Source organism: Gavia stellata, chromosome Z, assembly GCF_030936135.1.
Source record: "Gavia stellata isolate bGavSte3 chromosome Z, bGavSte3.hap2, whole genome shotgun sequence".
NCBI lineage: Eukaryota > Metazoa > Chordata > Aves > Gaviiformes > Gaviidae > Gavia > Gavia stellata.
This window is the reverse complement of record NC_082637.1, coordinates 3,650,129-3,662,275: the sequence shown is the minus strand read 5'-3', so window position 1 is coordinate 3,662,275 and position 12,147 is coordinate 3,650,129. Positions and strand designations below refer to the sequence as shown.

The 12,147-nt window shown below is 47.7% G+C and overlaps 1 protein-coding gene across 2 annotated transcripts in view; it reads right to left on the bottom strand.

Annotated features, from left to right (window-relative positions):
• Positions 1-7,863: 7,863 nt before the first annotated feature.
• The window catches only part of DYM (dymeclin), a 227,020-nt gene continuing 222,736 nt past the window's right edge, over positions 7,864-12,147 (bottom strand). For both annotated transcript variants that reach the window (XM_059833367.1, XM_059833368.1), the window contains one exon: positions 7,864-10,496. In XM_059833367.1, coding sequence (XP_059689350.1) covers positions 10,347-10,496 — 150 coding nt within the window. In that variant the 3' untranslated portion in view covers positions 7,864-10,346. The remainder of the gene's footprint in view (positions 10,497-12,147) is intronic.

Sequence of the window (12,147 nt, the reverse complement as noted above, 5' to 3'; positions counted from 1 at the left end):
GCGAACATCTCCTTGGGTTTTCCTCTCCACCCCAAGATGGGGTTTTTCTATCGCAAGTGCTGGCTGACCCCAGAGGTAACCCCTCTTTGACTTCTTCTGTTCCATGCCCAGGGTCATGGTACCCACGCAGTGTGGGCTGGACATCCCGTGGGGCAGGTCTCCAAGGGACAGCGGCGGTGATAAGGGACCCGTGACCCTTTCCACCGGGCAGGACAGACAGGCACCTTGTGGAACATCTCCCCTTCTCCCGGAGGCTGCAGTTGTGCGGCCACCAGTCCTCACCTTGATGCGAGGGCACATTTCGCTGAAGCCCAGCATTGTGTTGGCCAATTATTTGCTACGTTGCCTTGGCGCTAAAGGAAGGAAGAGTTTCTCACCCTTACTTGGTGAAAGCCAAAACAGGAAAAACTCTCGTGCAGGCCACAAACCACCACGGCAAAGCTGGGCTGGAAAATGAGCAATTTCCCTGGGAATGTCTGTAAAGGACGGAGAACGAACTGCTCTTTTTCCTGAGGGTCTGGTTGGGTTACAGTTGCTTGCACAAAAAGGGTGTGTGTGCGTATTTTAATCTACGTTGGAGGGATGAGAAAGCAAAGAGAAAGCCAGCAAAATGCCAGGGAGGTACCAGAAAGGGAGCTGGGAAGACGCAACGCGCAGCAAGGGAGCGGGGAGGCACACGGGGTGTGCAGGAGTGGCTCCAGGCAGGCTCGGGCTTGGGCTCAAGGCTGTTGCAGCCTACTTGGTCCTGCGGTGTTCGGGGAAACAGGACTTTACGTACTTTCCCGATTAATACACAGAATTGCATCAAAGAAATACCTGGCTGTCATCATCAGCGTATCCTCCCAACGAAAACGATCTTGGCAAGACCTTGAGCGGGCCCAGCGTCTCAGGCCAAGAGCCAACAATATGTTCGGTACAAGTTTCTTCACCTCCTCGTCTTTCATCATCTCCCACACTCACCCCACCAACTTGCCATCCCAAAGGTTACCGTCAAGGTAGGAGAAAGCTAGTAAGCGAAGACAATTCTTAAAACTTGACAGGGCAGCACTGCACAGGCATCATTAAAAATCGTAACCCCTATCCACGTGTCCTAAGCCTAACCCCTCTCCATCTGGCCTTCTCCTGGGAGTGCAGGGTGCCAAATCCTCTTCTGAATCTCTTAAACCAAGAGGATTCGTGGGGCAACTTCTGGTCCTTATGGTCCGTGATGGGGGCTGAGGGCACTGCTAGGACTGCCTGGCCACATTTCCCGACTTCATGAGCCCCAGACCTAAGCCTCAGACCATGGAGAGTGAGGAAAAAGCCCTGGGACCACCAGCCACTGCCAGCAAGTCTCTGCAGGCCATGATTTGGGATGTTTCAGAGATTCCCTCCACCCTATTCTACCTTTTTTTTGGGGTAAGGTAGGGTAAGGGTCTGCCACGGCACGAACGGCTGCTGCCTTTACTGATAGCTGCTGCTGGTGCACACCGGAGAGGTGAAAATAAGGGCTTCCCAGGACCAGGTCCTAAATTGTTTTGACCTGAAGATGACTGTCATCCCTCAAAGCTTATCAGAGCCAGTCCTGATGCTGAAATACATCAGTTCAAACAGTGTTTTTGCTCTTCGTTGGCTGCAGAGCAGCCCAAGGCCATGGGGCAAGACGTGGGATTTCAGGCCCAGGTTGGAGGGAAGGCTTTGGGACTCAGTGCCGAGGGTCTGGGGAGAAGCTGCCCTGCCAGCCCCGGTGCGAGGAGCGGGGAAGGAGGGGATTTCTTCCTTGCTCTTAATTTCAGCGGGAGCAGGGGGTTATACAACAGGGAGGCAGATGGAAATGTCACAACAGCGAGCTTGGCAGCTGCACAAACACAACTAATCTGCCCTCGTTTAATGCTCGTAGCCACAACATAAACATACGCGCCGCACAAGGTAATAGATGAGGTAAATCCGTCATCGGCAGCCTCATTACACAGGGCGCGCTGCCTCGCCGCCCGCAGCTCCCGCTCCCCGGCACCCTCCTGCCGCCCTCCCGAAGCCCCAGAGTGGCAGCCAGCTCGGCCGGGATGGCTGAAACCAGGCCGGGAAAATCCTGGCGTCCCCCAAAACATCCTGCCCCAAACGCAGCTGAGATGCTACCTGTAGTCACTACTCGCCCATCGCCTCCTTATGTATGTAGTGTACTATAGGGCACTCGCCCAAACCCTACCAACAGTGTGCCTCCGCTCGTGGCCCTCAACATGTAGGGTGGTACCATGAAAGGGGATCACCTTATAGGTAACAGTAGAATAATAAATAATAATGATATGCCATTTTGACATATATATACATACTATATATATACACATACATCCAAGCTGCCTGTCTAATCACGCTCTTTTCCTGATCAGTGGCTATTAGCTCTTTGGGTGAGGACCACGGTTTCTGGTTTATTCTCTAGCACTGCTCCTCCACGTACTCACAGAATCACAGAATCACTACGGTTGGAAAAGACCTGTAAGATCATCAAGTCCAACCTGGACTCACTGGACTATCGTTTGGCTGCACAGAGGCAGTGCCAACAAGCAGGAGGGTATTGCTTGAAAATCACTGTTTCTTCCCCAAATAGTCAAGAAGGGCCTCTGCACCTGTCTCCAGTACACACCAGTAGGAATGTTGGTACCCTCAAATGTAGCATCAACCCACCCGTCTCCAGCCTCCTCTACCTTCTTCCGTGCTGCGGAGAGCCATGGGCCAAACTCTGCCCCCTTCTTCCCCGGTAAAGGGTCACTTTTCAGGAGTCAGGTCTTGCTGCTGACGTGTGCTGCTGTGGCTCTGGTGCGGTTGTACGTCCCACGTAGCGCACCTAATTGAACAGAGAAACACAACCCTGTGATGAGTGAAAGAAGTGCTACTGGCAAACATCTTCTGGGTCTATGTTAGGCATGGACATGCTGCAAATCCACCTCCCGACCAGACTAGCTGCTCCACCAGAAACGGTTTCCAGTCCCAAACTGGCCAGACTCAAATAGTGGGAGAACATTTGTTAAACTCAGTTTCTTTGGTCCTACAGTAATGGTTCTGTAAGACGTGCAAGTGGCCTCTGAAACTGCTAACGTGTCCTTCAGGCAACCAAAGCAAGAAAGAAAGACGAGGAAAGAAAGAAAAGAGGCAATCCTGCCTCCTGTGGCGCTGGTGATGCTTGTGTTCCTCCGTGACCGCTGCGGACGCGGGGTTTTATGAGCTCTCTCCATGCCACCTTCATTGGGAGCTGCCGCTTTCCCAGCCCAAACGTGCTCTGTCAGGAAGGAGGAGAAGCCAAGCGAGGAGATAAAGGCAGCCTGAAGTTTATGGCTATTGTTTAGGTCAATAATGTATTGATTACCTATTTTGTGGGCTAAAAGGTTGACCTTTTGAAGGGCAATTGGCGCCTGCGAGATTTGATTTAGGAGAAAGAAATGAATTTAAATTTAATTTTCACTTCGTATTTCAGTTGGGAGAAACCTCTAAGACTGCAGACGCCAAAGCTGGTTTTTCTTGAGGGGAGGTTGAGGTTTTTTTTCTGGAGCCATCATAAAGAGCTTCGTTTCAGGGTGAAAATGGCTCTGTTGCTTCTCTCCACTCCACTGCTCAGCACTGCGGAGACACGTACAAGACACAAGGCACTAAGCAGAATATTTAATCTGAAGCTCAGCCAAGTAAATAGAGTGGATACCGAATATCCCATATCAAGGAATGAAGGTGGGTTTTCCCTCTGTAAGAACAGCCTGAGCAACGAAACAACATGCAAGGCTGTATTAAGACACACCTCCCCCCCCCCATTTTTAGGCAATTCCCGGTGACCAATTCTTTGCCCACCAATTATTCCCCATTTCCCCAGTGAGGTGCCTTTGCCACGCCGGCACCCAGGGCCACCACCCAAGGTGCGGTCCCTCTTTCCCCACTGGTTTTGCTGACCCAGACCCCATCTGAAGAGGCCACCGGTGGTCCTCAAGCACCTGGCTTGGAAAAGGCTTTGAATTTCCAGATCCAATTCTATCCCTAGATGGTTTGTTCCCATTATTCTCTGGTTGAAACAGTCCTTAAACAGGGACAGCCAGCTCTGATGGGGCTGAGCACGCCAGGTTCCCTGTGCCCCGAGCACCTGCGCTGGGCAGGATTCGGGGCGGGGGGGCACTGCAGACTGGGATGCAGGAGCTGTGCCGGGAGAGGGGACGGACCCTGACAATGGCTTCAGGGATGAAAATAGAAGCAGCAGGGCGAGGACAGCTGTTCCTAGTTTAAATTGCCAGTTTTTAACAAGCTGTTTTGCTCTTTGAAAAGCATTTGTTTTGTCGTTTCATAAATAGGAGGGGCTGGGACAGCATCACTGGGGACGTCACCGAGTTTGTCACTGCTCTGTAGCTCCTCTCTGGATACTCGAAGACCTCCAATTTTCTCCCGGTGCCACCGGATTTAGGGTTTTCAGCAGCACAAAGTGACTATAGGGAAGGCCGAAGTCTGCCATTTAGTTTGCCAAGACAGCTGGCAAAAACTTTGTGTACAGCTGAACGTTTCATCACGTCTGCCAAGACATACTCATTTTGGATTAATTTTAAGACAGTTTTTAAAGTGATGATGAAGGATTATGCCGTGTGCTTCAGCAGCATTAAAAAAATATAAAATCTCTCTCTTCTTTAAATCTTTCATTCAAATTGTCCCAGTTTGGCAGCTCAGCGGTGTATCTGATTTGTGATTTGGAGGGATTCACTGATAGTGACATTTTCATTTATCTGAGTACATGTAAGCGCTGGCACAATCCGTGCGTGGTAGCAGCGCCTTCAATATTAAACGTGGCTACTTGAAGTAGTTCATTTGCAAGAAGGCAGTATAGCCCTAACATATGAAAAGCATCCATCCGGCAATAACCCAGCATCTATGATTAAATGCTTACAAGCTTTTTGTGCTGTAATCTCAGCTGGAGCCTTGCAGTTCAGGGTTAACTACTCTCAAAGAGCAAAGCATTTACAACACTGTTACTCCAGAGGGGTCCCGGGTCTCCCCAGCGAAGGGATGCCAAAATCTGTAGTAAGGGAGATACAAAGGAGGGATGTAGCTCACGTGTTGCTGCTTTTGAGACCCCGGCTCATGCAATCATGCAGCCATGCCCATGATTACCTTAAACCATTGCCTCCACAACCCGGAGCACCTCCCTGCTCTGCTCCTGACGGATCGTTGTACCCAAAGTCACAGCAGGAAGTACAGCTCTGCAGGTCCCGGTCAACCGAGGTTGTAAGAGTTGCCCTTTTGCCTTTGAAATATCTTTATCTTCCGATAACAGAACTGTTATCAGCGTAACGAATGACGCTGGTGACGCGCGTTGATGTCTCACGCACAAGGAGGACCTCCCTGGAGCACTCGGGCAACGTCTCGGTGATGCCACAGCAGCCTGGAGATATCCTGCCAACAGGCTCCTTTCCTGAAAAGGAAAAAACAGGCAAACTCCCTGCTTTCACCATCTTCCCTGAACCCATCCGCGTGCTGCTGCCCCCCCGAGCACTACTGCTGAATCTGAATGTCATGAATGAGCTGTACAAAGGCAGCATGAACGAATGAATAATTCTTAGAGTTAAAAGTCAGTCTTCTAGCCAAGCCCAAAATAATTGCCAGCTCCATCCAGCATAACCCCGACACCAACCTTGTGACACCCACGACATCCTTCCCCGCAGAATTTAGTCTCAAGGGACATCTGCACCGTACTGAGAGCTCATGGCCACCACGGCTTCTGCTAGAAGATGTCCAGGAGCTGATGCTTCATCGTCCAGGTGCTCAGGACACCCAGAGCAAATTTGCTGCTAAGGGCTCTTTGGCAGTAAAGCCAACTGGCTGCCCCCAACCAGCTCTTAATGGTCAAGATGGAGCAGCGTGGATGGATCCCACAGACGGATCTAGAGGCCATCTCTGGTGGAGCCGAGGAGAACGTCGCTCCTGTCTAACCAGCGGACTGCAGCTTGCCAAAGCGGCGGATCAATCTTTTCCTCCCGTTTAAATAACGAATGACGTTTGACTGCCAGAAATGTTAAAAATGATTGGGTCTGTGTCATGCTGCTGAAGACAATTTTATGGATTATCTGTTGTGTAATTAAAGGGAAAAGAGCCCTCTTGGAGCCTTTCGGGTGCGGGTATGTGCTCAACACAGAATTTAACCCAATAAAATTGGCTGGAGAAACCTCAAAGGTAAAAACCTTCATGCAACTTTCAGTACAAGCAAAAGCTCCCCAAACTGAACAGTTGTTGCAAGATCAGTGCCCTGATCTGGATCTTAGCACCCCGATCTGGGCTTGGGGAGGAGGGGGAGAGACCACAACCATGAACAGGAACGTACCGAGTAAACATTTCCTTCCTCTGAATCTGATAACTCCGTCGAGGCTGATGTGTGTCGCTATCAGACACGCAGCTGTTACCTTAAACACTGCTAGCTGCGAGTTAGTAGAGTCTGTTATAATAATAGATAATAATTATTACAATAATAACCCCTCCCAAAACAAATTAACAACAAACCAAACACAAAAGCAGTTGGGACCCTGAATTTTACAGCATCAAGGGTACCAATGGTACAAATTCTTAAAGCTCTTTAGGTAAGGTGGCTAAGACCCAGCTGAGGGGTGAAGACTGGAAAGGATTTACAGCGGTCAGTGTGAGCAAATAGAACACTCCTGGTTTTCAAGCACAGAAGCCAGGGTTTTCGCAGACTGAGCCCCATCAATCAGGAGAGAGCCTGGGGCTGACTAACTATAAGATGGCATTTGACCTTTAGTTGGCCGAATTAGACAACGTACGCAAGAATAAATCTGAGCCGCCCAGTAAAAAAGGTTGTACAAAAAGCTTTAGAGTTTCCAAAGAAACGAGGGGGGTTGTTTGCTTCTTCCTTTCCTGTTTAACTGGTAGATCAACAATCTAGCAGGCACGTAGAAAACTCTTTCTTTCCTGTAACTTGCCTAATACTCTTTGGTTTTAGGCTAGTAGGGTCAAGAAATGCCATGAAATCTGAAAGGTTTTGGGGCTGCTTTTGCCAAGCTGAACGATGCCCGACTCATTTGTTGCTTTCAACCCACCACCTTGTTTTTGTAGCGAGATCAGGGTTTCTCTCAATTAACTGAGGAAGGACAATTTCTCCCTCATCAGGGACATGTGCATCAGGCTTCACATGCACAACCTCCACTTCACTAACAACTTACGCAGCGACTTGGTTTCCTGCGTGTTCTCCCGAGAGCTTCAAACCCAGAGGAGACTCATGGAAGGGATGGTCCTCTGAGTGAGGACAGAGCAGACCTCCCTTCTCCTCCCCAACCCTGATGCAATGGATTTCCCTCTCTAACGCTACTCAAAATAGCCTAAGCCTAGCGATCAGCACTCAGACCAACAACATGGGCACATTAAGGCTATCATCTTGGCACAACACCCAACCCAACCCCTCAAAACCAAGGAGACACCATCTGCCTAAACGGTGTGGCCGGGATAACAGGAAAGGGCAACTGAAGGTGCAGAAACACATCACGTCTGGGCTGGGCTGAAGGGGACAGTCCTGTCCCTCCTCTGCTCCCCTCACGACCACGTGTTCCCAGTGCCTCCTCCGGGCTGTACCTATTACAGCTGTAGAAGTTGAGCCGGCAAGAGCCCTCCATCAGGTGGGATTCAGCATAACATTGCAGCATGACATGTCCCTTCTTTCACCAACCACCGTCTACTCAATACAACAAATAAAATAATATTCTTTTTATTGCACGTCATGAAGAACGTTATAAAACCTCATGCACGTTAGGTCTGATGACCACACCAAGACCCGCTGGCCAAACCTCACCACGCGGCAACCATCACGTAAAACAAATACAACTACAGCCTCTATTTACTGTTTTAATTTTTTTTTTTTATTACGCATAATAAATCTTTCACACAAAGTAATGAAAAGGATCCCTAAGGTGATACTTTACAGATCTGAAGGAAAACAGAGTATTTGCGACTGTGCCAAACTGCAGACTTCAGCCTGCTGCCAGACCCACATAATGCTCAAACTCTTGGAAGAGCCAGTGGGACTACCATAGATTTCAGCATGAATCTTGGTCTGGGCTCTGCTGTTTCGGCTTTGGATTGTAACTCCAGCTGTTCCAAACCAGCTGGGCCCTGGGAGCATTGCATATTAATTAAATGCACAAGGAAATTGCGCGATCGGAACAAACCTGTTCCTTCTGTACGTACTTCAATTCAGTGTCATCACAACAAGAGGACAGCGAGAAATAATTTACTGTGCGACTCCTACATTGATTCAGCAGCTGGTTTGACCTAATCTATCAGATTGCTGCTTTATGTACCCTTCTCTTTATAAAAAGCCCTTTCAAAGAAAAATCAGGTTCTCTCCGGTTTGACACCCGGCTGATAAGCATCTGCTCTGGCTGAGCCCTCTTTCATGAAGTGCTCCACTTCTGCTGCAGGCAGCGGGGTGGAGGGTGCTCACCTCGGGGCAGGTTCAAGTGCTCACGGGCGGTTAAGACAGATGAAAACTGAGCCATCCCAGTAGCTTCAGAATCCACTGTTTAAAAGTGCATCTTCAGACTGACCTTTCCAAAGGCTGGGCAGCTCTGCTGACTCACAAACACTCTTAGCCTTTTAATAAAGACAAAATTACAAATCACTACAATAACCAACAAGAGTCACTCCCCTTTGATGTTTGCTCAAAGACAAAAAAAAAAACAAACTAATCCAAAACAGCATAAACTTATGCGCAGCTTAGTCATGGTTCATTAATTTCTCATATTTTCCTAAGAAAAACTGCATCTCCAGTCTTACTATTGCCATTTCTCAAAAGCGCCTGCCATTTTAAAGTCCTAAATGCTCCTGGGCTGTATATGTCACTTTGTAGCTATATTTAAATAAATTTGGAAAGCTTTTTTGTGTTAGTTTTTTTTTTTTAAAGCCAGCATTTCCATTTGTGTAGGACTCAAATGGACTTTCACCTCTAAATAAGCAGATAAAAGGAAAGTACCATCCTAGCGCATCCTTCGGGGAAAAAAAGGGTGCAAGAAATTCTATTTAAAGCCACTCAAAGCAAATGCACCCAACTTTCAGGACAGTAACTAGAACATGCTGGAGCAGGCAGCGAATACAAGGGGTTGCCATGTATGTTTAGGAACTAATTCCTTGATATTTATGTTTTGGCATGCAATGCACTGGTGACAGTCCTCCACACAGCAGCATGTGGGATTAGAGTGTTTGCATGCATGTGCACCGGGCACCGTCAGGAGCCTCCCCAGAGAAGGAATGATCCTCATTTTGAAAAATGAGATGTTCTTTCAAAATCAGGTCAAGCCACTCCTTTTGTTCTTCCAACTGTAGAAACAGGTATATCAGGAAAGGACACTTTAAAAACAACAAAAAAAGAGAAGTGTTCTACATTCAGATAAATTTATACTTCTGCCATAAAACCTTTAATAGCAAACAGGGGATTTTCAACACAGAACTTTGCCAAGGATCCCCATGACACACTGTCACCATTACACACAGTTTTACAGAACATTGGTCTATTTTACAACCTTATAACTATTTTCTTTGGAGATTTCCCCCCGCCACGTTCAATTTCCAGGAACAACTTTTGCACAGAAGCACAGTAAAACAAGTCTGTAAGGGACCTGACTCTGAAAGCTGGTGTTTCTAGCCCTCTATAGAGTATTTGCCAGTCAAACAACAACAAAGACTTGCTATTGAAAAATCCTCCCACAAACATTGTGACATCTAAATCAAGCGTTTTGAATCTGCCTGGGACCTAATCTCATTAATATGCTGCTTGCTAGTTCACTTGGATGACAGCGTAGACACCAATTTAACAACTGTAGCCTTGACAGTGCCACCGAATTAAAGGGCTGTGAGTGAAAGCACGGGATTAGGTAACGAGCAACCCACGGCAGAGTCCAACAGACCACAGAAAGCTTGACCCAGCGAAGCTGCCTCGCTTGAAAGAAACAAAAATACAAACGCTGCCTCCAAATCAAAGTCCGCAAGCTCTTTCCTCATTTACCCCGTTAAGTTAAAAGAACAATCAGGTTTGTGGTTGGCAGTAACATCATACCCCATGTGTAAGGCCTCATTTTCATCAAACAAGCTCTAGGTTATAGGACTATAAATACAAGGTTGCCTACAAGCCGTCAGTTCCTCACACCACAGTCTGTTGCCAGCGTGCCGGTGGCAACCTGCTTCCAAAACATCGACGCTGGACTGTACACTAACGGCAAGCTTCATTCTCCGTAAGCTTTGGGGTCAGAGGGTCACGCTGGAAGGGGTCACGTATTAACACGCGGTGCGGAGTTTTGTTTTCTGTAAGAAGAAGATGGAATTGAGTTGGCTTGGCTGGGGCATCTCCTTCAGCCAGAGTCCATAGTGAAGAGCTGGATGTCATGCGGGTTCCAGTACAGGGCCACGGCCGAGTTGTAGACCAAGGACCAAACGTAGGGGATGAAGAACTCCTCAGGCTGCTCCTCCTCCACGTACTTGAACTTCAGCTCGGGGAACTTCTGCAACAAGAAACCAAAGTCCACTAAGGGAAGGTTTGCATGTCTGTTTGCAAATACCCAGCCCACGTAAACGCTGAAGAAAGAGGTCTGGCGAAAAAAATAATGGAAGGAACTGAACCATTAGACCCGAAGAAAAACATTTACGGGATAAAGAGATCATTTATAATTTCTTCTTTGAACTGAATGCTACATTGGCATATTGTAGTCAGCCCGCTTACCGTTGGTCACACTCAATTTGCCTGTTAACGAAGACTAAACATGTGAATCCTTTACATAACACAAAAGTCTTAAGGAAAACTGTCATTTTCAGCACACGTACAGACCTGTTTATTGCTGTTTTCCCTAAAAAGCGTTTTGCTATTAATTGTACTCAGCTCCTTAGCAGGAGAATCCTTTGGAAAGGCCATAAGAATGAACACAATCTGTGATACGTTTGCAGGAACCCAGTGTCCTGGCAAACTGATGTTTTCTCTCGAATTCTCAAAGAATTTATGTATGTGCGAATTTTCAGGAGAAAAACGCTCTTCCTCTGGGAAGCCTGGCTCCCTGGGTGGGTTCCTGGCTGCCGCTTCCAGTTTTGCTACAGGTTCTTCTGTACTTTTGGGTAGGTGATTACCTCTGTGCCTTGGCTTTCCCGTTGCTGAGAAGCACATAGAACAACACTAATGGCATCACTGTGGCAATCAGAGCGCAAAACCCTGTGAGCTCCTCAACTGCAACGCATCACGCATCTATCCCGCTTCAGCCTCTAAGGCTGTAACCACAAGACCTATGCGCATAGGCACAGGTTATGGCCCGTTCACGCAGATACCTCCCCCTCCTGGAAATTACCGGCTAGACACTATCGTTTCCACAAAAGCCCTGTTTTTCAGTACCAGCAAAGCACTTTCAGAATTAACACACATCAGATGTGCTAGCCCAGCCCATCCTAACCAGATAGACGTGCTGCATCCTCAGTTTTCCCATTTTCTCTCATCTCTTCCCTCCCAAAGCAGCGCATACACTGCAAACCCACTGCGTTCACTCCCAGTAAGCGTGTGTTTTGGGGAAGAACTGAGCCTACTTTTGCACTGTGCTCTTCAATCATTTTATCTACATCTAAATGTTGCCTGTGTCAAGAGCTTGGCAGAGTCTCAGATAAAAGCCGCATTACAATGATCACTGGGGTAAGATAAAACAGGACCCATTTTATTATTTATAAGGCTGTGGCTAAGACTAAGAATAAACTCTATGGTGTGACATGATCAGAACAAGCACAGCGATGGCTAAGAAGCCTCTCTGCCCATTAATAATGAAGGGATACCCTATCATCTTTCTTGAGCTTACAGTGTCCTGTTTCCTCGTGTTCGGGTACAAGACCCTTCTGGCTGGAACAGTCTCCTTTGAAGGGGCACTTCTTGGCCACTTGGCTTTCAGGGTTATTTAACTTCTGCATATCCAAGTTATTTGGATTCTCGAGAGTCAGAAAACATGGAAAATATTCCACTCTTTCCTTGTGTTGCTGCTGTTACTAGAGCAGTTTGGTGCAAATACCAAGCATACAATTACTCCAAGCCACAAAGGTGTCGCCTGCATTATGCTTCATGAGGAAGATGTCTCCATAGACAGCTTCATTCAACCACAGGTGACAACGTGCCATCTCCTACATGTC